At 46.7% G+C, this 24,647-nt stretch overlaps 1 protein-coding gene across 2 annotated transcripts in view; it reads left to right on the top strand.

Annotated features, from left to right (window-relative positions):
• Positions 1-24,647, top strand: part of SCRN1 (secernin 1) — a 62,637-nt gene that overhangs the window by 20,296 nt on the left and 17,694 nt on the right. Inside the window, exons 2-5 of one of the 2 annotated variants that reach the window (XM_049641645.1) lie at positions 2,150-2,309; positions 15,892-16,073; positions 20,260-20,462; positions 23,611-23,805. In XM_049641645.1, the coding sequence (XP_049497602.1) occupies positions 2,151-2,309; positions 15,892-16,073; positions 20,260-20,462; positions 23,611-23,805 (739 nt within the window). In that variant the 5' untranslated portion in view covers position 2,150. Of the gene's footprint in view, positions 1-1,088; positions 2,310-15,891; positions 16,074-20,259; positions 20,463-23,610; positions 23,806-24,647 lie in introns of those variants that run through there. The other variant, XM_049641644.1, reaches the window with a different exon arrangement.

The following is a 24,647-nucleotide window of genomic DNA, read 5'->3' as shown; positions in this document are numbered from 1 at the left end:
AGTAGGGGTTTGAGAAAGGGGCTGCTGTGGTTGCGTGGCCTGCGTCCTGCCCTCAGGCATCTTTATTTGAAACATTTGAAGCAGTACATTTACAGACAAATGCACATCATCTTAGAACAGACTGGAGGCCTTATGGATGCTGAGAAAATGAGAGTCCTTTGTGGAAGGCATCCTGAAAGGAAGGGATTTTGAATCAGATCCTGAAGGAAAGGCACAGACCCGGGCAGGGAGTTCCAGCCAGGTGCAGAGGCATGGTGGTGAGAAAGAGCTGTAGAGAGTTGGCTTCGGTTTTAAGAAAGATGAAAAGAGCACTTGTTTCTTATTTTTTGAAAACCAACCCTGCAGAAGACATTGCGCACAGCTGGGTTTACGGCGCTGCAAGAGAGACGTGGTTTCCCTGCCTTCATATTGCTTAGCCTTTGGGTGGAAAGACCAAGTGTTGATTGTTGGTAGTAAAATCATTACATAAAGATTTCAGGTGGAGATTTGCTATAAAGGAAAAGGAGGGGATTCTGCGAGAGCATACAATACAGCGATGTAAATTTGACTGATGTTTGGTGCGTGAAGGAGTAGGAGTTCACTAGGCAAATGGTTTTGGTATAAGGAACAGAGAGAGGAGTGCTCAGGAACAGGGGTGAAGCATGTGCAAAGGCCGTGGGAGGATCGGAGGGGCTGGAAAAAGGTCTGTGTGCTGGAGTTGAGAGAACAGAGTGGCGGGTGGCATGAGACGGGGCTGGGGAGGAGGCACGAGCTTGATCAGATTTTGGTTCTTTATTCTAAGAACCATGGGAAATCACTGAAGGATTTTAAGCAGGGTGACACAACTGACATGATCAAATCTTCCTTTTAAAAAACCACTTTGGGAGCGCCCGGGTGGCTCAGTCGGTTAAGCGTCCGACTTCGGCTCAGGTCACGATCTCGCGGTCCGTGAGTTCGAGCCCCGTGTCGGGCTCTGTGCTGACAGCTCGGAGCCTGGACCCTGTTTCAGATTCTGTGTCTCCCTCCCTCTCTGACCCTCCCCCACTCCCACTCTGTCTCTCTCTCTCTCTCTCTCTCTCAAAAATAAACATTAAAAAAAAATAATAAAAAGATCACTTTGGCTGGCACGTGCCAGTGTTTTGGAGGGGGAATAATGGTGGCTATGCAATAACTTCTTACTACTGGTGGGGATCCAGGCTAGTATTGGAGGCTTGGTGCAGAGTGGTGGTAGTGGAGATGGGGAGAAGTGGATACTTTCCAAAGAGATTTACAAGATCGAATCTACAGGTGGAATTTAGTGGTTATGTTAGATAACAGAGAAGCAGATGATAAGGATAGTTCTTGAGCTCCAGATGTTCCAGTGACATGGATAGTTCATTGGATGGCCAATGAGATAGAGATCTGTGGGAAGGGACCCAGTTTAGGGAAGAAGAGGATGAAGTCAGCTTTGGGTATCAGGGAGGCATTGGGCCTATGGGTCGGGAGCTCAAGGAGAGAACTTGGCTGGAATCAGATGTGCAGGTCATGGGCACCTAAGTGACCAATGGTCATGGATGAGTTTTTCCAGGAAGAAAAGAGCATTAAATGAGGAAGGAAGAATCAAGCAGTGAGGACGCTCAGTGGCCAGGTAGAAGCGCACAAGCCAGCCCAGAAACACTGGAGAGGTTGGAGGAAAACCAAGAGATCCTGGAGTGTTATGTCATGGAGGTAGAGTAAAAATATATAAAATAGGGGGAATATCTTTCACTTTATCTCTAGACCCATTTCCCCATCACCACCCCAAAATCCGTTACATCCCGAGAAGCCACACATCTCGAGCTCCAAGACAGTTGGGGAGGACACTGTTACGAGTACATTTAATGATTTTTCTATTACTGGGACAGATTGCCATGTGTGTTTTCTGCCGGGAACAATAGCCTCCTTTCCGTTCTCTCACATCATCGCCCTTTGGCTGCCACTGCAGATTGTTGCAAAACTGAGCTAGTTTAATCCCACGGAGCACTAACCACCGTCTGGTCTCCGCAGTTCTGCTCCAGGCGCCCTACCTTCCTGTGCCAGCTGGGCTCTCTTAATGAACTAGCCGCACACAGTTCGACACTAAAACCGCTTTCGCTGGTGAAACTGTTGGAATGTTCCACCTTAGGGCTGTTTCCATTCTCTCTCTTTGCAGGATGGCTGTCGCTCCTCCAAGTTACTGTTTTGTGGCCTTCCCACCACGTGCTAAGGACGGTCTGGTGGTATTCGGGAAAAATTCAGCTCGGCCCAGGGATGAAGTACAGGAGGTTGTGTATTTCTCGGCTGCTGATCATGAACCCGAGAGCAAGGTTGAGGTAAGTCCTGTGCTACAGTCTCTCGTTACCACTCACTCTTGCCTCTGGCTTTGCCCAGCACACTTTCCTTAAGCCTGCTCACCGGTCAGGACTGTCCTGTTAGTTCTGTTGATTCCTGTTCCCGCGTGGCTTTGTCCATAGCCTTAGAAACAGGATCGCGTGGAGAATACCACGTTCACTGCTGTAACCCTTGTTCAGTAAAATATTTACATGGCTCCAAAGTCGAATGTACAAAATAAGGTATATTCGTAGAAGTCTCGTATCTATCTTTGTCTCATTTACTCTACTTCCCTTTTCTCCTATAGATGTTCCACGTTTTGAAAAATATTTTAGTTTGTCTGCGCACCTAAAAAACTACATATGGGGGCACCTTGGTGGCTCAGTCAAGTCCCACTCTTTGATTTCTGCTCAGGTCATGATCTCGTGGTTTGTGGGGTGGAGCCCCATGTCGGGCTCTGCGTTGACCGCACAGAGCCTGCTTGGGATTCTCTCCCTCTCCTTCCTCTCTCCCCCTCCCTCACTTGTGCCTGCTCTCTCTCTTGAAATAAGTAAATAAATTTTTAAGAATTTAAAAGAAATTATCTATGTACACAATTGTGCACGCGTGCGTGCGCCCGTGCGCGCGCGCACACACACACACACACACACACACACACACAATTATCCCAGTTCCTCTCCTTTCTTGAATGGGTAGCATGCCCTGTACACTTTTCCCCACTTTGCTTTTTTTAACTTCAATCGTATCTTGGAGATCACTCCATACGGTAACTAGGGGTAGTATTTATTACTCACTTAGAGCTGGGGAGTGTTGGAGTCTATGGATGTATCATAGTTTAATCAGTCCCATGTTGCCGGACACTTGGGTTGCTTTCCAGCCTTTTGTTATTGCAAATATTTTCTTGTATTTTGAAGTGAATAATAGCCCGGTGTATCTGTCACAGTATCTGGTCTTGGTTTGTGTATGTGTATCATTGTTAAAAAAATGATCTATCCGTTCCTGTCTTGAGTGCTGAAAAATCAGTTTTTGTCAGTCCTTCTTTGGGATATGTGCCTAGAGAAGGGACTGTTGGATCACATAGTAGATAAGTCTGTAATTGTTTGGTTATTATCACATTGCCTTCCCTAGGTGGAGTACTTGCATTTCTACTAGGAGGGTGACAGTGCACTTCTCCATATGCTCAGAGTGCATCGCCAAACTTTCGTGATGGCTATTTTAGTCTGCTGTTTCACTACATTCTTTCACTGGTTGTCTCAGCTTTTTATCGTGCATTCTCTTGGGTGTTCCAGGTTGATTGTTATCAGCACCTGCGAATAGAGTCTGAGTGTTCTTACATCTCTGCTTTCTTGTCTGATGGATTGGCTGAGCTTGGATCCAACGTTAATATTTAGTGGAGATAGTGGGTATCTTTGTCTTTGTTCGTGACCTGAGTGAGGCAGCCTTCAGCGTCTCTCCAGTCACTAAGCGGCTGGCTTTAGGACAGAGATTTACACAGTTTTATTTTAAGTATTTTAGAAAGTATACATCAGTTTCTGTTTTTAGTGGTTAGAAAGAACCCCTCAGGAGCAGGTGTTGAATTTTGTTAAAGGTTTTTTGTTTTTTTCCAGTAACATGGATTTTTTTCTTTCAACTTACATGACAAATGGAACCATCTTGTGTTCACGGAATAAACTTCTTGGTTATGGTATGTTTATTTGCGTGTGTGTGTGTTTGTTTTAGTGGTAGGTTTTTTTAAATTTTTTTTTTTTTTGAGAGAGAGAGAGAGAGAGAGAGAGAGAGAGAGAGAGAGAATCTTAAACAGGCTCCTTGCTTAGCATGGAGCCCAATGCAGGGCTGTATCTCACAACTCGAGAGATCATGACTTGAGCCGAAATCACGAGTCAGAGGCTTAACCGACTGAGCCACCCAGGTCCCCCAAGGATGAAGAATTTAGAGAAAAAACTTTGGGCGAGTAAATTAATAAGCTGTTTCCACTGACACAACTTCTGCTCTTTGGTGTTCTGTGTCTTGGAAAATAAGCTGATTTTTCTGCTAACTGTGCTGGGTTTTAAACGGGCATCCGTCAATGCGTATTTTATTTTCTTACCTGAATCTTTGTCTGTTTCAGTCCTTTATTTTTTTTTTTAATTTTTTTTTTAACGTTTATTTATTTTTGAGACAGAGAGAGACAGAGCATGAACGGGGGAGGGGCAGAGAGAGAGGGAGACACAGAATCGGAAGCAGGCTCCAGGCTCTGAGCCATTAGCCCAGAGCCCGATGCGGGGCTTGAACTCATGGACCACGAGATCGTGACCTGAGCTGAAGTCGGACGCTTAACCGACTGCGCCACCCAGGCGCCCCTGTTTCAGTCCTTTAAAAACAGCTAAGCGGCACCGGAGAGCAACAGAACTTTACAAGGAGCTGCTTATGTTGGGTGAATGGAAGAGGGGCGAGGAAGCGGCCGGGCAGCATGGGGCATGACTTGGCATGGGTTGTGTGCCGTGGGGGAGGTGCAGACTGTGTCCCCAGGACATTCACCAGAACCACTCGCCTCTCCTCTCGCGCCACTAACTGGGTCCAAGCATCTAAGCTTCAGTAGGACATTTCTTTTATATAGGCGGAGAAAAACACTGGGTTCTCTGGCGACCATGCTAGGTTTCGATTCCTGAATGTTTGACTGTCCGTGTCATTTGGATTTGAATGTTTCTCTCTTCCTGGAACAGAGTGGACTCTGCGTGGATGAAGTTTGCAGGTTTGAGTTGTGACAGGTTTGACTTATCAGTGACCCTCCCTGCCTGTCCTCCCTAAATGTTTCTTTTTTTCCGAAGAGTCATACAGACTGAAACAATGCTTGGATTTTCACGTGGGCAGATTTAATTTCCCAGAGATAGCTGCACCAAATCCCATCCTACATGCACTTCTTACGGTGTCATGAACACTCCTCCGTGGAGAGGTGAGGCTGATGCCCCCCTCCCCTGCCATGAGCCTGGGTGAGGGCTTGTGTTTGCTCTGACCTGTGTGGCGTGCTGGAAGTGAGTCTTTGTGACCTCCAGGGCTGGGTCACGAAAGGATTTGGCGCCTACACGTGTCTCTGTCTCTTGGGATCTGGCCCTGAGAATCCAGGCACCAGACTGGAAGGAACCCAAAACCAGCCCACACACAGAGAGCACAGGGAGGGGCCCACATGGAGAGGAACCGGAGTCCTTCAGCCAGCGACCAGCGTCAGCTGCCAGATGTGCGAGTGAATGGCCCTTCAGACGGGTCCAGCCTCAGACAGTGTGGAGTGGAGAGTGTCGTCTCTGTCGTGCCCTGTCCGATCTCCTGACCCATCGAGTTCGTGAGCATAATAAATGCTTGTTTTACACCACTGCATTTGGGGATCACTTGTCAGTAGCCATAGTAACCACAGCATCACACAAAAGCCACTTATAAATATGTCTGAAATAGAGGTTTTAGAAAAATTTGTTTTCTTTTGGGAGGGATAGGCTAAATAACGCAATATTTTCCTTTCACGGGCACCGTCAAGTTTAGAAAATAGACTAGATTTCTTTCCCTTGTTGACTCAGAGTATATTGTCACTCCCATGTGCTGGAGGTTACGTGATGTGGTTCGACACACATCAATCAGTTTCGAAGGCAGCCTGACCTCTTTTCTGTGCTGCCTACCTGTGTCTGGAGCTGCCTCTGTGCGTTTCCACATCCGTATCCTGTGAGAAATAAAATAACGTCACGGTCAAAAACCAAGCTCATCTTCCCCATCTCCTCTGTTCTTCTTCCTCTGTCAGCACCACCATTGTCTGCCCCATAGTTTAATGTAGAAACCAGACGGAAACGTTGACCCTCATTTTCCCACACACGTCTGGATGCATGGGGACGGCTGTCGCCAAGTCCTGTGGCTTCCTCTGCTGTGTCCCCAACCCCTCCCCACGGCCCCTAGCTCATTCGGACCCACCCCCACCTCCCTGCTGCTATAATCTGCTTCTTCGTCCCTGGCTCTCTTTTTCCTAGATTCTTCAGCCTGCAGGGTCACCAGAATTTTCTTTTCAGAGCAAAACTCTGTCACTGCCTTGTTTCAAAAACGGTTGTGTTTACAGGATGAGAGTCCAGGCTGATTTGTATGCATTTCAGAACTCTCCCTGACTGGCACCCGGCTCACTTTCCCTTTGTGTTCTTTTCTTTTAAATTGGTAGACTTAATTTTTTTTTTTTTTTTTTTACTGCAGTTCGCAGAAAAATGAACAGAAAGGACAGAGAGTTCCCATATAACCCTTCACCCTTTCACCTCCCAGTTTTCCTTATTATTAACATGTTGCATCAGTGTGGTCCAGTGTTATAATCCATGAGCCAAGACTGATACATTATTACTAACCAACGTCTATCATTTGCCTTAGGGTTGGCTTTTCGTGTTGTGTATTTCCATGGGTTTTGACAGATGTAGACAATGACATGTATCCACCATTATAGCCGGCGTAAGGTATAGAAAATATTGTCTACAGAATACTTTCTCAGCCCCAAACATCCTCTGCGCTCCCCCGATTCATTCCTCTCTTCCTGACCCCTGGCAACCACTGATGTATTCACTGTCTCCAGAGTCTTTGCCCTTCCTGGAATGTCATATATTTGGAATCCTACAGTCTGTGGCCTTGCAGATTCTTTTGCTTAGTCGTACGCATTTAAGGTTCATCCATACCATTTCCAGGCTTGATAGTGCAAGTTTAGTTCTGAAAAGTATCCCCCTGTCTGGATGCACAAAAGCTTAGCCTTCCGCTCATCTGGTGAAGGACATTTTGGCTGCTTCCAAGACTGGGCAGTTATGAACAAAGGTGCTATAAACATTTATATGCACGTTGTGCTTTGTTTTGCCTTTTAGCCCTGCTCCCCTCCTATGTGCGGGTTTTTATACGGACATAAGGCTTTTAACTCCTTTGGGATACTTTTAACAAGTAAAGATGCTTTTTAATGTAATTTTACATTTTGAATAGGTAATGTATCCGTGTGGTATTAAAAAGGTTTACCCTCCCGTATTGCTACTCAGTCTGATTCCCATCCCGCATCACCCTTTTTAGTAATTACTTGCACATCCTTCCACTGTTTCATGCAAATGCAAACAAGTGTGAATACTTAGCCTTATTTTCTTACTTTTTGCCACAAAAGTAGCGCATTATATATACTCTTCTGAAACTTGATTTAAAAAAAATTTTTGTAATGTTTATTTATTTTTGAGAGAGAGAGAGTGTGAGTGGGGGCAGAGCAGAGAGGCAGACACAGAATCCGAAGCAGGCTCCGGGCTCCGAGCTGTCGGCACAGAGCCCGATGCGGGGCTTGAACTCACAAACTGTGAGATCATGACCTGAACCGAAGTCGGATGCTTAACCGACTGAGCCACCCAGGCGCCCCTGAAACTTGATTTCTAAATAGAAAATTTCAAATGCACAAAAAAGGTCTACATTTTTTAAAATTTAGTAACATTTTCTAAAGATTCTTCTACATTTGTACACAGAGATCATCTTATTATTATTTGTTAAGGATGCATAGTGTCCATTGTGGAGATATTCCGTAATTTTTCAATCAGTCCTCTATTGGTGGACACTGGGCCTGTTTTCTAGTCCAGAAGTCAGTCATGAAGAACCTTGTATGTAAGTCATTCTGTACATGTGCGGGTATAGTCTCTAGATACACCTGGCAGATGTAGGATCGCTGGGTCGTGGGGTAAAGTTTTTGTACTAATTGCCCTCCAGAAGGGTTGTACAATTTCCTGCTTGCTTTTCTGCCCTCCTTCTTAGTCTTCCTCTCCCAGCTTGCACCATAGGCTCCAGCTACATTGAGCTGCTCGTCATTTCTTGAACAAGTAACACATTTGCATTTCTTTGTGCTTTTGTTAAGAATGCTCTTCCTGTCCTCTCCTCTCCTTGGTAGATGCATCCTTCAGGGCCCACATACCAATATCCTCACCTCCCTCTGGCCTGCCCTCCTTCTGTGAACATGTACTTTGTGCCTGTTCTGCCATTATAAATCAATGGAAATTTACAATTGCCTGAAACCGGTGGGATGAGTCTGGCCTCAGGTACAAGGGTCTTGGCTTCCAGGCTTGTCTTCCTCATTTCCTGCATCTTGGGTCTTTGAGTCTCTTTGAGACTCAGTTTACTCATTTGCCAGATGGAGATCATAACACCCACTGTGTCTGCCTTACAGATTTTTTGGTGAAACACATGGGAGCTGATATTTGAAAGTACTTTATAGACTCTAAGGAGAACATTGTAAAAAGAGATTTTTTTTTTTTTTTAAAGAATTGACTAGTGTTGAGAGCTTCTGTGACTCCAGGTCTCAGTTCCCAGACTATCTTTAGCATTTGGTTCTGAATCTGCTTTTCAATTTGACTCTTGCCTTCTCTCTGCCCCCTTTTTAAAGTAAGCTCTAAGCCCAACATGGAGCCCAACATGGGGCTTGAACTCAAGACCCTGAGATCGAGACCTAAGCTGAGATCAAGAGTCGATCGCCTAACCAACTGAGCCACTGAGGTGCCCCTACTCTTACCCCTTTAATTCCTTTTGTTACTTTCCCAAGTACAGAATGGTGGGCTCTTTTCCATAGGTGAGCCCACCAAATATCATGTAACTTTCATAAAGTTGTATGAGCCCAACAACTATCATGTAACTTTCATAAAAGCTCTCATTAGCATACAGAAATTATTTCTCTAAACTGTGAAGAGTGAGAACTTCCTATAAACTCCCATCTATTTCTTAGCCATTTCACAACATTTTAAACGTATATATTCTGCAGTTTCCCTAGAAACCTCATACTTGAGTTTTGAGGTTCCAGGAATTCATTTTCTGAGAATAACCGTGCACTAAAAGTCATCCTGATTACTCATCCACTGACCCGCCTACCCTTCCAGCTGGCCCGTCCTTCCAGGCGGTCCTCCCGTCCAAGTTGTCCACTCACGCACCCATCCTCCTTCCTTCTGTCTGTCCATCAGTGTACTCAGCCACCATCTACTCTCCGTCACATTCTCTTTGCTTGAGACAACGGATAAAAGAATACAGAACAGGATCCTTTAACAGAGTTCCTCCATTTCTAAAATTACACTGCATGTTTTGTTTAGCTCCACAGTTGGAAGATTGGAGCATTTTTTAAATGTTCTTTAGTTTCTCTCTCTCTCTCTCTTTTTTTTTTTTTAACAATTTCACTTTGGATGCAGAGTGGCATGGATCCGTTTATATCCATTTGTGCTCTCTGAGGATGCTATACCACTACACATCACAGAGCACATCTCGACTTTTCCTCAAGCCCTGCTCCTTTCTGTAGATAGGAGTGTTGAGGAAGCAGATGAGTAATTTCCTGGATCATGATGTTCTCTGTGTGTGTGTGTGTGTGTGTGTGTGTGTGTGTGCGTGTGCCTGTAGGTGGGTATGTATGCCTATTTTCATATGGTTGGATTTTCTATTTAGGAAAAAATGGATCCAACATTAGAATACTGCTCCCAAAACCAATGCATTTTTTTGTTTTAAAAAATGTTTATTTTCTTTTTCAGAGAGAGAGAGAGAGAGAGAGCGCCAGCGTAAGTGGGGGAGAGGCAGAGAGAGAGGTGGACAGAAGCTCTGAAGCAGTCTCTGTGCTGACAGCAGAGAGCCTGATGCAGGGCTCCAGTTTGCGAACCGCGAGATCATGACCTGAGCCTAAGTTGGACGCTTCAGTGACTGAGCCACCTAGGTGCCCCATACAAAAACCAGTGAATTTCAATTAAAGTTGACCTGATTTATATTTGGTGCCCAGAGAATAATTATGTCACCATTTGTGGAGACAGAATTCTTGATAGCCAAGTCAGATTTGACACATCATGCTTTTTAAAAGAGTCTCTTATTATTATTATTATTATAATATAATAACCCTCTTCTCCATTTTCCCCCTTCCTTTAAAGTTTAAAGTCTTCATTGTTTCTTTCTCTCTTTTTTTAAGTTAGGTTTAATTTATTTATGTTTTCCTCTATATAAAGTTCTGTTTGGGTTCAGGACCCCCAGTGAGATTATACAACTTCCACAGTTTGGGGCAGGTTTTTGGTAGATCACTTCCTTTTTTTCTTGCCCAATGAAAATACTTTCAAGAAGAATAGAAAATTACCCATTAATGATAGCTGGTGACATTGTTAGTAACATTGTCCAGATGGCAGCTATATTTGTGGTTCGTGGGATGTGTGTGTGTTTTGCGGGGGAGAGTGTCTGAATTTCATTTCCGAAGATTCCCTCTTACGGTGGGAAAGCACGAGTTAATCTGGAATCAAAGAGAGCTGAACAAAGCTCCATGTGGCCACCGGGGGGACTGGGTGCCGGTCTTCCTATCTGCTCTTTGTCCCCAGAGCAGGAGCCTCCAGCCTCGTGTAGAGCAGGCGCGTCCCCCTCACCTCAGGGGAGCGTGGCTTAGCAGGGAACTTCCTTCCACCAGTCCCCTGTCCCAAGCCTGTTTCCGACCCCAGGCCTTTGCATTTGCCCATTCTCAAAGATCTTACGTCCTCAAGGGAGTATAAGGCCCTGCTTCTAAAATGTGGCTGACGCTCTTTTTTTGGTCATTATTTAGAGTCATCTGAACCTTAAGGGCACATTTTCAAAAACCGGTCAAGTAGCCGTCAAGACACTGGGCTAAAGAAGATAAAAACAAACCCCAAGAACCTCAGTGATCATGAGCAGTGCTGCTTTAGAGTTGCAAATTTTCTAAACCTAAAAATATTCCTCCAAAGCATCCCATTTTCCCTGCTTCCCCCCCCCCGCCCCCCCAACCCTGGGAAGTCTGGCTGAGTCATCAGCTCATTTCAGAGTGCTTTTTCACTGGTGGTGCCAGGGCTGTGTTCACCATCTGAGTACAGTAGGAAAGCACAATGGTTGCATTTCATTAATTGAAACGTCTATTGTGTGAGTGTCTCTGTTCCCCTTTCACTGGGTGATATCCAGGAAGGGTGTGCACCGGAATGTGCAAGGGGTAGGCACCAGCGTGAAGCTGATTTTGCTTTTTCGTTTTTGACACAATCACAGAAAATAATAAAGGGCTTGCCCTGCAGGGGAATTGTCTTTTGTCGCCGTCCCCAGGGCTTTGTCAGGCAAGGCTCATCTTTTCTATCCTCCAACCTGGCACGTGTCCCCTGGAGCCACCTGAAAGAGTGACAGGCTCAGTGCAGGCAGTACCTTTAAAACCTCAGTGATCAGCAGCAGACAGTGCCGACATTTACAAGCCTGCCTCACCGTGCTCCCCGCTCCAAGCAGCCTTATACTGTTATGTGGCCTTGGCACCCAGAAGTCACACAGCTGACAGATTTGTTTTATGAGAGGCTGGTTGGGAGTGGCCATGGGCAGCAAGACAATTTGCTCATCTCTGTCTCTCTCTCTGCAAACCTCTTAAGCGGCTTAATCACCGAAGCTGAGGCCAGAACCGTCCCTGTAAAGATTGAGCTTTTGCGTGGTGAACGTGTTCTTTCCCCTTTTTGTTTTGGGTAGGAATTCTGGCCAGGAATTTTGACTTGAGGAGCGAAACTGCTTCTGTCACGCTGAAAGAACATGTCAGGTGCATTTTGGATTTTTTTTTTTTTTTTTTTTTTGGTGAGACCTTCCCTGCTGCCTGAGATCCCACTCCCACTTACCGTCTGCCTCCTCAATAGTGATGTGGCCGTTGTGAAGATGAGTGAATTTTATTAAAAAAAAAAGAAAAACGGTGACGGGGGCACCTGGGTGGCTCAGTCGGTTAAGCGTCTGAGTCTTGGTTTTGGCTCAGACCATGAACTTGCAGTTTGTGAGTTCAAGCCCTGCGTCAGGCTCTGTGCGGACAGTGCAGAGCCTGCTTGGAATTCTCTCTCTCCCTCTCTTTCTGCCCCTCCCTGCTCTCTCTCTCTCTCTCTCTCAAAATAAATAAACTTAAAAATAAAAAAGAAATGACTGCCTGCAGAGTTCATGTTCTAGATGGCTGACTTTACACAGTTTAGCTAATTACATCTTGTGTTAACGTTCCCTATTTACGAGGTTTGCTCCCAGACGAGGATTTTAGATAAGCAGTTTAGATAAGCAGTCGTGACCATCCTCTTTGATCTGGGTGTGATTCGTCAGATTTCAAACACAATGGAGTGTGTGTGAATTGTAGCCACAGAAGGGTCCTTATTAGGCCCAGGCTGCTGCAGTCCGTGACAGAGATGCCCTAAGGGTGTGTGTGTTACAGGCTCCGAAGGGCTTGGGTGCACCGCCCCCCCCCCCCCCATCTCCATAACCCCTTTGCTCTGTAGCATATGAGGGGGATCTGTCTGGTGCATTGGCTTTCCGCCTGGTGTTTAGGAGGGGCCGATGTGGCCCATCTGGCTACTTGGGCATCTCTTTTCTTCCTCCTCCTTCCGAGTTTGGCTAAAAAGTGTCAAGTTGGCTGCAAATATTTTGAACTCCCACGAAGACCATATGGTCTTTTGGATTCAGTTTTCAACATTTTTATCAGTCAATGCTTACTGAGCTCTTGCAGTGCTGTTACTCAATGCCTTCGCAATAGCTTCTGTGAGTGGCACAGAGGGGGGAATGTTCCTGGCCCCGTCTCTGTCTCTCTCTTCTCTGGCTCTTACCTCTCTGTCAGGAGCGCCTCGATGTCTGGCCCGTTTTTTCAAGATCAACTCAAATGACACTCATTTGATAAATCCTCTGGCCACTTAGATAATTTCCCTCTTTCTGTTGAACCTGTATTATGTCCCTCTGTTCTTTGTTATTCACTTATTCCTTCCTTCCTTCCTTCCTTCCTTCCTTCCTTCCTTCCTTCCTTCCCTCCCTTGAAAAAAGATCTGTTGATGCCTAGTGTGTACCAGATTTGGGATATATCACTGAACTAAACCACAAATATATCTCCTTGCCCCTATGGAGCTTACCTTGTGGCTGGGGGAGATAACATATATAAACGGTATATGCAGTACATAAGCCAATTATACAGTATTTGGAAGGGGATAAATGGAATGGAATGTGGAAGAAAAAAGCAGGAATGGATTGCTCAGATGTACAAGATTGAGGAGGGGGAAAGATGGATTACACATTAACTTGACAGGCCTCAGTGATACCTGCTGAGGTTGGCCTGGTGGTCATGGTAATTTGCATGTGTGCTTTCCCTTGTTTCCCAGCTGAAAGAACAGGGATTAGGCATCCTTCCTGATTTATCTGCAAACAGTGCTTAGCACAAAATGCCTTCTGTGTGGTTGGTGCTCTGTAAATAATTGGCAAAATGGAAACGAATGTGTAAAAATGAATTTGAGAACAGATAAATAAACCCATTCTTCTTTTTGCTTCCTTCTTGCCCATAAAAATAACTTTATGATACATCTGCGCTTAAGAATCTTAAATTCCTGGGGCGCCTGGGTGGCTCAGTCGGTTAAGCAACTGACTTCGGCTCAGGTCATGATCTCGCGGTCCATGGGTTCAAGCCCCACGTTGGGTTCTGTGCTGACAGCTCAGAGCCTGGAGCCTGCTTCGGATTCTGCATCTTCCTCTCTCTGTTCCTCCCCTGCTCGTTCTCTGTCTCTCAAAAATAAACGTTAAAAAAAAAATTTTTTTTTTAAAGAATCTTAAATTCCTTCCATATTTACTCATTCTTTTCAAGACAGAATTTATCACTGGAACTGACTCAGTGTACACAGAGGGGTTTGGAAAACGTTGGTCGATGCCTGAACTGCTTTTTACATGAAGAATACAATTTTAAGATATAAACTGCTATCACATTTAGAAGAGCACAGAGGACCGTAGTTTGTTCATGGCTCTGGCTAGGTTTTTGCTGTAAAAGAAGCGTTTTTCAAAGTAAACAACGTTCAGGAACTAGGGAAAACATTTCAAGAGTGCATTTCATTATCAATTTGCCGTGAAAAACTCAAGAGCCTCTTGACAGCCTCTGGATTTAATTAGCTTTCAGTCTTACCAGTATTTATCCAGTGAAATAACATCATCCCAGTGCAGAGCAGCACCTTCCATGGATTATGAAGATACATATGTCACCTGACCAATGAGTGTGCATGCCGCCCGCGTTTTAGCTCTTACCCGAGGCTTAGACGTTATGGAAAATCAATGCAGAATAACGTCCCGGATTGTGTTCAGTCGATACAACTGGGTCGCGAGTCAGAAAAAGATCCGAGGCCACAGTTGAGCCGATGCTTTCAGTGCCCAATTTAAAATGTAAATGGTTGCTGCAGGTGACGAATTTCTCCCTTGAGAGCCAAATAGCGCTGTGCAGCTTGAGCCCTGGATTCCATGCCAGAGTCAGCAGGCGCCTTATGGGCCACCCAGGTTAACGTTTTTCTCATTTCTCCAAGGGAGCTGTCTGTGCCGTGGGCCCATCGTGGGGAGGGAAAGGGTAGAACCAGCAGGCCGAGCTTTGAGTTAGCTGGTCCCCCCACCCAACTTCCATTTGCCTCAACGCACCGTGACCGCTTTTACTGTCTTCATGCTTCTACGTAAGAGTTCGTGCAAAGGCAGGGTTCTAAGGCTAAAAATATTTCGAAAAACAAAATCGCTTGTTCTCGATTAGCTCACTCATTTTCCAGGTAAAGACACAGCAGCCTGGAGAAGGTAAGATATACAACACCACATGGTGTGGGTCTTGCTGTCCTGATCGTAGTTAGAAACATGCCCTTCTGGGACTCTCTTCCCCTGTGTCCGCTGCATAGGCTTAGTGTGAGAATCAGATGGGACAGACGGGGAAGCACAGTGTATAAGAGAGCATTTAATGCATTAGTTAAATGTAAAGCTTTATCATCACGTTCCCTTTTCTACCACTAGAGCAAACGTGAAGGTTATGAAACTAGGTTCCAGGGAGCCCTAGGGATCATTGCCAGGAGCATAGGGACCCCCCCGGCCCCACCCCCATCTTCGTCAGGCAACACATTTTCCTTTAATCTGCTTTCTATGTTAGGCCTCCGAGTAAAGTTTCTTCTGTAGTAAGGTTCAATAACTTTAAAGAAGTTTGAAAGCCACTGATCTGGAAGGAATTTTGGAGATGGGAATAAATGGTTATGTTTGTTTAAAATGCTTGTGCCCTGAAGCATCTGTGCCTGCTGAAATGACCAGACAGCGTATTCAGGGCACAGATGGGCTGCATACCTGGTTCAAGAAGCTGATTGCTGGGGCACCTGGGTGGCTCGGTCAGTTAAGCGTCCGACTTCGGCTCAGGTCATGATCTCACGGTCCGTGAGTTCGAGCTCCTCGTCGGGCTCTGTGCTGACAGCTCAGAGCCTGGAGCCTGTTTCAGATTCTGTGTCTCCCTCTCTCTCTGCTCCTCCCCTGTTCATGCTCTGTCTCTCTCTGTCTCAAAAATAAATAAACGTTAAAAAAAAATTAAAAAAAAAAAAAGAAGCTGATTGCTATAAATGCGAGAGCACTGTGGATAAACTGGGCTTGAACCGGAGACTGAAACCTGATTGGCACAACTGCACCTCACTCTAGAGACCTCTGAGCTTGCGTTGAGACCTGGGGTATCTTTTAAGTCTTGTGTTCCCAAGGCCTTTCATTTTCCGGCTCTGTTTGCAACTGATGTAGTGGTTCCGGTTAAGTACCAAGATGGAAACTGAGTGGTTCCTGACGGGTGATGGTCCTTTCTTTCCTGTCTTTGTTTTCTAGTGCACGTACATTTCAATCGACCAAGTTCCCAGGACCCATGCTATTGTGCTAAGCAGACCTGCCTGGCTTTGGGGGGCAGAAATGGGAGCCAATGAGCATGGAGTGTGCATAGCCAATGAAGCCATCAATGCCAGAGAACCAGCAGCTGAGACCGAAGCCTTATTGGGGATGGATCTGGTCAGGTACCACACAGTCATTCTTTGAAACAACTGCTCAGAACAGGTGGGGGAATGGGAACGGGATTTATTTCCCTCCAAACCTCATTTTTGTAACACGGTCCTCCCAAAGGAGACATCTGTCTTTTGATAAGTTTGAGGTGATAGGAAAAAACAAAAAAGGTGGATTACAGTGGAATATTATTGAGCAATAAAAAATAACTGAGTGCTTACACATGCTTCAACATGGTGGGTTTTGAAAACATCGTGCTAGGGGCGCCTGGGTGGCTCAGTCGGTTGAGCGACCGACTTCGGCTCAGGTCATGATCTCTCGGTTTGTGAGTTCGAGCCCCGCGTCGGGCTCGGTGCTGACAGCTCAGAGCCTGGAGCCTGCTTCGGATTCTGTGTCTCCTTCTCTCTCTGCCCCTCCCCCACTCATGCTCTATCTCTCTCTGTCTCAGAAATAAATAAATATTAAAAAAAAAAAAAAAAGAAAGAAAGAAAGAAAGAAAAAGAAAACATTGTGCTAAGTAACAAAGCCAGACACCGGAGGTCGCATGTTGTATATCTGCATTTACATGAAATGTCCAGAACAGGCAAATCCATAGTAGCAGAAAATAGATTAGTGATTGCCTGTGGCGGGGGTGGGAAAATGGGGAGTGATTCCTTATGGATATGGGGCTTCTTTTTGGGGTGTTGAAAATGTCCCAGTTAGGTTGTGGTTGTAGATGTGTGAATGTACTAAAAATCACTGAACGGTGTATTTTAAGTGGGTGGTTCATGGTTTGAAATGTAGCTAAAATATACAAAAGAGGGAAGGCTGCATATAAAATACATAACATATCAAGGAAGAAAGAAGAGATATATGCCCCTCCTGTCCTTCTTCATCTCACTTGTCCTTTTCCCTTTTCCTTCTCTACCGGCCACTACATAACAGGAGGCAGCAGACGCGTCATGGGCTCGGTGGGATGGGGGCCTCTCCTTCGTCACCACCGTGCCGTGAGCACCGGGACTTGTGTGCCTGGCCTGCGGTGGCTGATCAATGACCGAGTTTGGAGTGAACCACCAAAGGCGAGGGTGGGTGGGACCGAAACGACACTCTGAACTGGCTTTCTTTTTTTCGGAGATGGTGAAATGCAACAGACTCATGGCCTCGTTGAAAGAGTATTGGGCTGGGAGCCAGGGGCCTTGGTTTTCCGTGTGAGTACACCCAAGTTACAGCACCCCTCGGGACCACAGTCTCCGCATTTATTCGAGGGGAGGCCTTAGATCGGATGACCTCTAAAGAACCTCCCAGAGCCAACATCTTACACCAAGCATTCGCGGTTTTGACACTTTGTAGGACTTCCAGGGAGAAAGTGTGCATTTACACAGAGACCTCTGTGGTCCATAGCTTCCGCCAACCGATGGATAGGTCTATTGACCTTCCAGGAATGGGCACACTGGGCTTGACATACCTGTGTGAGAGTCATGGACTGCAAGTAGGGATCCTTACAAGTAGTTTTCATGAAACAAGAATTTGAACTTGGGTGCATCTAACTCCAAGATCCAGAAAAACGTGGACTGAGCTCATATGTTCAAAGGATCTGAACTGCACTGAAGGTAGATGTCAGAGTGAGACTCTAACCTTGGCCCAGCTAATTCCATCCCTTTTCCTGCCCCGGTCATGCCCATAGTGAGGTGACATAGCCAAAAGGAAAGTAGGCATGGGACCAGAAAGATGGTGTTCTCATTTTGAGTCACGTGAATTTGCCCCATCTATGGGGCCAGAGCACTGTGAAAGGCTTTGGAACGGGTCTCTTGATATCGGGTAACTTGTGGCCCTAGACTACTGTAGCCCGGGTGCACCTGTCCCCTCAGCCTTGCTGTTGTTTTCGTCCTGATACAGTGGAGCAGGCTGTCCTGTCCTTGGCCCATGGCACAGAGGCTAAGTGGGAGTGGCCAGGTGTATCGTTTTCCTTGGTCCTGGCACAGAGGGTAGGAGGGTCTGATCAGAGTGGTGTCTGTGGATGAGTGCTGAGGTCCCGCTGCCGACGCCATACGCAGAGGGCACTAAGGAACCTCCCGGAGCCAAGGTTCTTGGCTTGTGGGAGGGCAAGTGCGCGTACTGGCGCCTCAGTGTGGAATGCAGCGGGCAGAACGACAGGAGAATGAGCTAGAAGCTGCAAAAGAGAAGTCACGGCTTCCAAAGGTGGTGTGGCCCTGGCTAGGTATTCCCATGCTCCTAGCACATGTTTGCCTGGGCAGATTGGAGCCCTGTGAAGGCCTCGGGACAAGGCTTCTGCCTGGAATGCATGCATGAGGCAATGTGACCAGAGGCTGCTAGGCATCTGTGAAAGGAAGAAGGGGGCCCTCCTCGGGGCACAGCTCGGGCAGATCAGAGAGGTGCTCATATAGCATGCTTGTTTCCTCTGGATCCTCAAGAACAGATGAGTGCTTGCTTCTGTCGGTCCTCTTTGGAGAAGATGACACCCACCAACAGAAAAGTCTGCTTAAGCCAACCGTCTCCTAAGTTTATTTTGTATCACTCTGCTAAGGTCTTAGGGTTCAGCTTTGCAAATCAGTGCCTTTTCACCAAGTCTTCCTAAATAAGCTAAAATTGAGAAATGCCCAATAAATGGATATATAATTATCTGACTACGAAGATAAGCCTGTCGCGAGAGCAAGTCTGTCGGGGCGCCTGGGTGGCTCAGTCAGTGAAGCGACCGACTCTTGATTTTGGCTCAGGTCAGGATGTCAGGGTTTCGCGAGTTCAAGCCCCACGTCGGGCTCTGCGCTGACGGCCTGGATTCTCCCTCTCTCTCTGCCCCTCCCCTGTTTGCATTCTCCCTGCCTCTCCCAAAATAAATACATAAACTTAAAAAAAAAGATAGAGAGAAAGAGAAATAAGTCTGTAGCATTATCTTTTCCTCTCCCTGGCAGGACAGTGGAGGTTCCTTCAGCAAGAATCAGGCTGGGTGAGTTTTAGAGACAATTGCTCGCATGTAGGATGAAAATTCCTACAGAGCTGGCTTATGCTGCCATTTTAGCAGGCACCGTCGTCTCTGTTCTGAGGCGCTTGTGTTCCTGCCGCCAGAATTATGATTGGAAGCAAGAGATGAGTCAGTGGACATTTACTGAGTACATTTCAAGTGCCATCCTCTTTCACATCAGCCCGAGAGGGGCGTAGTCCCGTTTTGACATTACAAATGAGAAAATCACGTTCCCGAAAGGTTATGTTACTTAAGGTCACACTGCCAGTGGGTGGCACACATAGAATTGGGAGCCAGGTCTCCGTATCTCTGAGCCATTGTTTTTCGGCCACAGCGTGCTGCCTCTCAGACCTACTGACCCCCTTGGTCCTGGGCAGTTGTGTTTGTATTTTCACAGTCAGTATCTCGTACACCTGTCTTCATAGAGCCCAGGGATTAGGTACCTGTTTTATAGGTGACATAACGCGGAGTTCAGACATATTATGGGACTTGCCCGAGGTCACGCAGAGGGCCGTATCTGTGCCCTCTGTAGGGGGCCGATTACTTGGAAGGGCTGGGAGCAGGCTGCTGTTTCATTTCAGAAGAAATAGGTACTTTTTGATAAGTGACGCTCTAAGCCACACCAGGAGAAGCAGGCTGATAGGTAGGAGGAGAGATACGCGGAAAAGGATGGATCACGTCCCACCAGGCACCCATTCCCTGTGAGATGACGGTGTAAAACATATGTACTGAGGACAAGGGCTGGCAATGGAACCCTTTGTTACCAACCAAAATGCCTGGTGTAGAGTAACAGAGATCAAGGCTGCCCTGCGCACAGGTGTCCTTTTGCCCGGAGGCAGGAGGGAGAATAAGCCACAGAAAGGGGGTCTTGACACGGCTAGAGCTGAGCTGGTCGGCATCATGGGAGTCAGAGTCAGAAAAGAAACAGCGTTGGCTGAGCTGCCTTTCACGAGGGAGAAGCCACTGGGTTCCTGAGTCTTCTGTTTGTGTGTGTGTGTGTGTGGGGGGGGGGGGACGGGGGGTGCCCAAAGACAGAAAACACCCCCACGATTTGGAACCGAATGCGTGAGAGACGCATCCTGAGCTCAAGTGCCGTGAATCTGTGTATCGGCCTGCATACTTCATACATTTACACGTGACGGCGTGCTTCATAACTCAGCTGCACCCCAGGCTTTGGTTACTGTGGTGAGAACCATAGCGTACGAAGGGACTGAGGGAGACTTCCGGTCTTCTTACTTCAGGCTTGGTTTGGAAAGAGGGACAACAGCCAAAGAAGCCTTGGATGTCATCGTCGCCTTGTTGGAGGAACACGGACAGGGTGGCAATTATTACGAAGATGCACACGCCTGCCACAGCTTCCAAAGCGCGTATCTGATTGTGGATCGCGAGGAAGCCTGGGTGCTGGAGACCGTGGGGAAGTACTGGGCTGCTGAGCAGATCACAGGTGAGCGGTGTGGACGGGCGGGGGTAGGGGGGAGCTTCGAGGGCAAGAGAGGCTCGGGCAGATGCTGCCTGGACGCGTAGGAGTCACCCTGGTGCGGCAGACCCCCTCTGTGCCGTATCCTCACTTCTGGGCTCTGCTTCTAGGAAGAACCTGGGCTGCAGAGGTGTCAACACTTGGGAGACACGCTCGTGACATTTCTTATTTTCTGCTTGCTTTCTGGGCAGGACCCGGCTGTGGCTACCGGCCGTTTCGTGACCCAAATGGTTACTCTGTGACTTGGCCAAAGGAATGGTGATTATCCCATTCCATTCAGTGAGTGAACCCCTACAACAGGGAGCTGCCCCTCATCACCCGTAGCCCTGTGGCTCCTCGCACTTGGAATGTTCCTCTAAAAGAGGCGTTCGGATCTGTGTGAGGACCGTGGACTGCCTCTGGGACAAGCTCATTTCTCTGTGAGACAGTGTTTCTAGAAGCGCAGAGGCCTAGGGGATCCATTCGGAAGGATTTTGTGCCCACACAGTTGTGGCTCTGTGCTCCCTGCAGCACTTTGTTCTGAGACAGTTCCGAGGAAGGAGATGTTAGAGGGGGGTGTGGTTGTCCTGTCTCATCACTTAGCAGCCTCATATTGGAGACAGGATGAGGTCCCAGCATGGGTTAAAGGGTTTCCGAGAGGACGAAGGAATTCTAGGAGAGAATCGGCCAGTGAAGCCCCCCTGACGCTCCTCAGGACTGGATGACAAGTACCTAGACGGTGTGCCGCCATTTCTCCCCTCCTGTGCTCACGGCACACGCGGCTAGTGGCTCGCCACCCTCTTCTCGTGTTGAACCTAAACTTGGGCTTCAGTTTCTCAACTGAATTTGTCAGGAAGTCTCTTCCAGTTCCTCAGAATTGATGATAGGGATGAAACCTGTTTTCCAGACCTACCCAAGGGGTGATTGGAACCAAAGCTGACCTGAGTTAGAAGCAGAAGATCTACTGCGATAGTTGAGAGTCAAGGTTTTCTGTGGCCTGAGTCAGTGCAGTGATGAGGGTTTCTGTGGACGAGGGGTGTGTTGGATGCTCTACGTGCTTGCGGCGCTTGCCTGGAGGAGGGTGGCTTCTTCGCATTCTCACAAGGGCACCGAATGGGCTGGTGGCACCCTTGCAACAGTCCCAGAGAGTTTCTTCACCCTCACGTGCCCAGCATATACCTCCTGGTGCCTGTGCCCCATCCCTATGGCACTTACAGAACTGAGACAGCCGGTGTGGCCGCTGGATCACTGAGCCTGCTGCAGTGCAAGAACTTTAAACTTTTTCATCAAAAAAGTTCTAAGCTGAAGCCTTACTCTCCAACGTTTCCGGCAGGAGGGCTAGTGGTCCATGCTGAAAAAGCAGTCATATATTGCTTTTAAATAGAACTTAAAACTTTTTGATCTATACCTGCATTTCAGAAGCTTAGTTTCTCTTCAAGATGCAGCTTAAAAAACCCATCTCCTCAAAACGCATGCTTTCACGAAACATTGAAGTAAAAGCTCAGCCATTCATTCCTTGGACTCATTGATCTCATGTCCTCTGATCCCAGCAGCAGTGTGAGTGCAACAGGACTTGATGAAACTAGGCCCTGAATGCTAACATTCTTGGGAGCAAACATATATTATTTTTAATGTTTATTTCCGTACTTTTGAGAGAGAGACAGTGAGCTGGGGGGGGGGGGGTGGGGAGTGGAGAGAGGGAGAGAGAGAATCCCAAGCGGGATCTGCACAGTCAGCACAGAGCCTGACTCAGAGCTTCATCATGAAGCGTGAGATCATGACCTGAGCCGAAATCAAGAGTCGGACGCTTAACCTACTGAGCCACCTGGGCACCCCGAAAGCAAACATACATTGTAAATCAGCCCTTTAGGAAAATAATATCTGTGGCGTTGCTCACAGGATTTTTTTGGATAGCTTAGCATGAAGAATGCCAAAAGCCCCTTTTTAGGCCAAAGCTCCTTTTTATTTTTAATTTTTTTAAGTAGTTTTATTTTTGTCCTCTGAAAAGATGAGCGGCAGAAGGCCAATGCCCATCAGCTAGGAATACTTATTTTGGAAGAACAAATCAGTGGAGCAGAACATACTGGAAGAACCCTGTCCAGCACTGACCTTGTCTCTAAAAACTGGTTTTTAGGCAGTAACGGCTTGCGGCTTGTGGTTTGATCTCTCTCTCTCTACTTCATTCTCCCAAGAATTTAAAAGATCAGCACGCTCTCTGGAAGCAGCAAGTACGGATGGCCTCTTTTGAGCTACAACTCATAACTTCTTAGTGTTCTAGACAGCATCTTGAAGAATGAAGTCATCCTCAGTGGATTTGCAGCTGAGGCTTTGGAAGAAGCCACAGGAAGCCTGCCAGCCGATAGGGGAGTTTCATCAAGCTGGAGTGCACTCAGCATTCATGCGCTCCCGACTCTAGACTCTTTTAGCTGCACTTATATTTTTATGAGAAAAAAATTCCCATAGAATTTCTGCACTCATATACACGTACACGCGTGGACACACACACACACACACACACACACTCATACCGCTCATACTGATATCCTCAGAGACGTATATTCGCAGGTACATTCTGTTCTTTTAAAACAATTCAGTATCAGTGCCACTGTGTTTTTCTAAATGTTGGGACCTGAAAAAAAAAAAGTTGAATGAAGAGGTGCCATCTTTGTATTTTCCAAAAGTGATGTTACTTGGGCAGAGGGTGGAGGTGTAAAGTGTTCCTTCAAGTGGAGGAAGCCTAAATTGGGGAAGAAGCATGGCTATAGTTGTGATGTTCATAAGTCTTGTAAGTCGCGTCATGTCTCTTTCAAGAAACCTTTCATTTTTCCTATCGTTAATAGATGCCTGGGGTTTATTTAGCCCTAATGAGAGCTGCACAGGTTTCCTTCCGAGTGTGAATTTTAGATCCAGCGACCATTGCTCCTTTAAAATGTGGTAGTGCCCGGTCAGGACTGGTCAAACCTTCTGGGAGGTCTTCTTACAAGAGGACCAAGGATTGTGTTTCTCTCTTCAAAAATAGAGTCATTTCCTCTCTCTAAAGTCGAATCGCAGAGAAGGGATTCGCTGTAAATTTCCATTTCTTGATTAAGTCCTTCTAAGTATCTTTCCAGCTAACCGGACTTTGCACTCTCTACAGAGGGAGTGAAGTGTATTTGCAATCAGCTTTCGCTCACCACTAAGATAGACGCGCAGCATCCTGAGCTCAGGAGTTATGCTCAGAGTCAAGGCTGGTGGACGGGAGAGGACGAGTTCAATTTTTCCGAAGTTTTTTCTCCGGCTGATGACCACCTAGACTTCTGTGCAGGCAAAGACAGCTTAGAAAAGAAAGAAGGTGAGTTAGTATATCCCTTACGATTCTCCCTCTCATGCCTGTTGTCTTGCAGCTGTGTTTCAGAGAACTTATCTGAACTTCGGGGGGTGAGCAAGGAGGTGGAAATGAGAACGGACCTTGTACATAGAGACGAACTTGTGTTGATGTCCCTGATGTGCAGGCAGGATGACGTATATCTATTGTTACAGGATGCTTCCTCATCCACGAGGGTTTTTCCTCCTTCTGATTCAAGTCATTGTGCTTGTCTTCGTGATAACTTACTGTAGCCTTCCTTCTACCTCAGCATTTGTGTATTTCACTCATTGCCTTGTCTTCCTGTATTTTCCTTTCTCAGTGGCCTGCTGAGCCTGGAGGGCAGGGCGCTGTCTTTCACTCATACTGGGATCCCCTCGTGGTGTCCATTATAGTCTTTTGCTCCGTGAACATTTGTTGAGTTGGAACTGTTGTTCTGAATTCTCTTCCCGAACCCTCTATCTCGCACCTAGCTGTTGACTTAATCAGAATCCATGTTGAGGCAAACGTGGTGACTGGATAGCTTATTACTTCTGTGCCCGAGCGGAAACACTTCCAAGTAAACCACTGAGGCCACATTTTATAGTTGCCAGTGATACATGCGTTTTGTAAGTTAGACCTGTGATCATTTAGAACAGGGGTCAACAGACTGGGACCTGTTGGCAATCCCCTATTTTTCAAATAAAATTTTACTGGAACACAGCCGTGCGCATTTATCTAGGTGCTGGTTATGACTGCTTCCATGCCATATTGGCACGGTTGCAGAGTTGCAACAGGTAAGTTACAGCAAGGTGGTGGGGCCCATAAGCCTGAAATATTTACTGTCTGGT

The sequence above is a fragment of the Panthera uncia genome, chromosome A2 (genome assembly GCF_023721935.1).
Source record: "Panthera uncia isolate 11264 chromosome A2, Puncia_PCG_1.0, whole genome shotgun sequence".
NCBI classification, from domain to species: domain Eukaryota; kingdom Metazoa; phylum Chordata; class Mammalia; order Carnivora; family Felidae; genus Panthera; species Panthera uncia.
The sequence above is the reverse complement of the archived record's forward strand: the minus strand, read 5'-3'. Positions and strand labels throughout refer to the sequence as shown.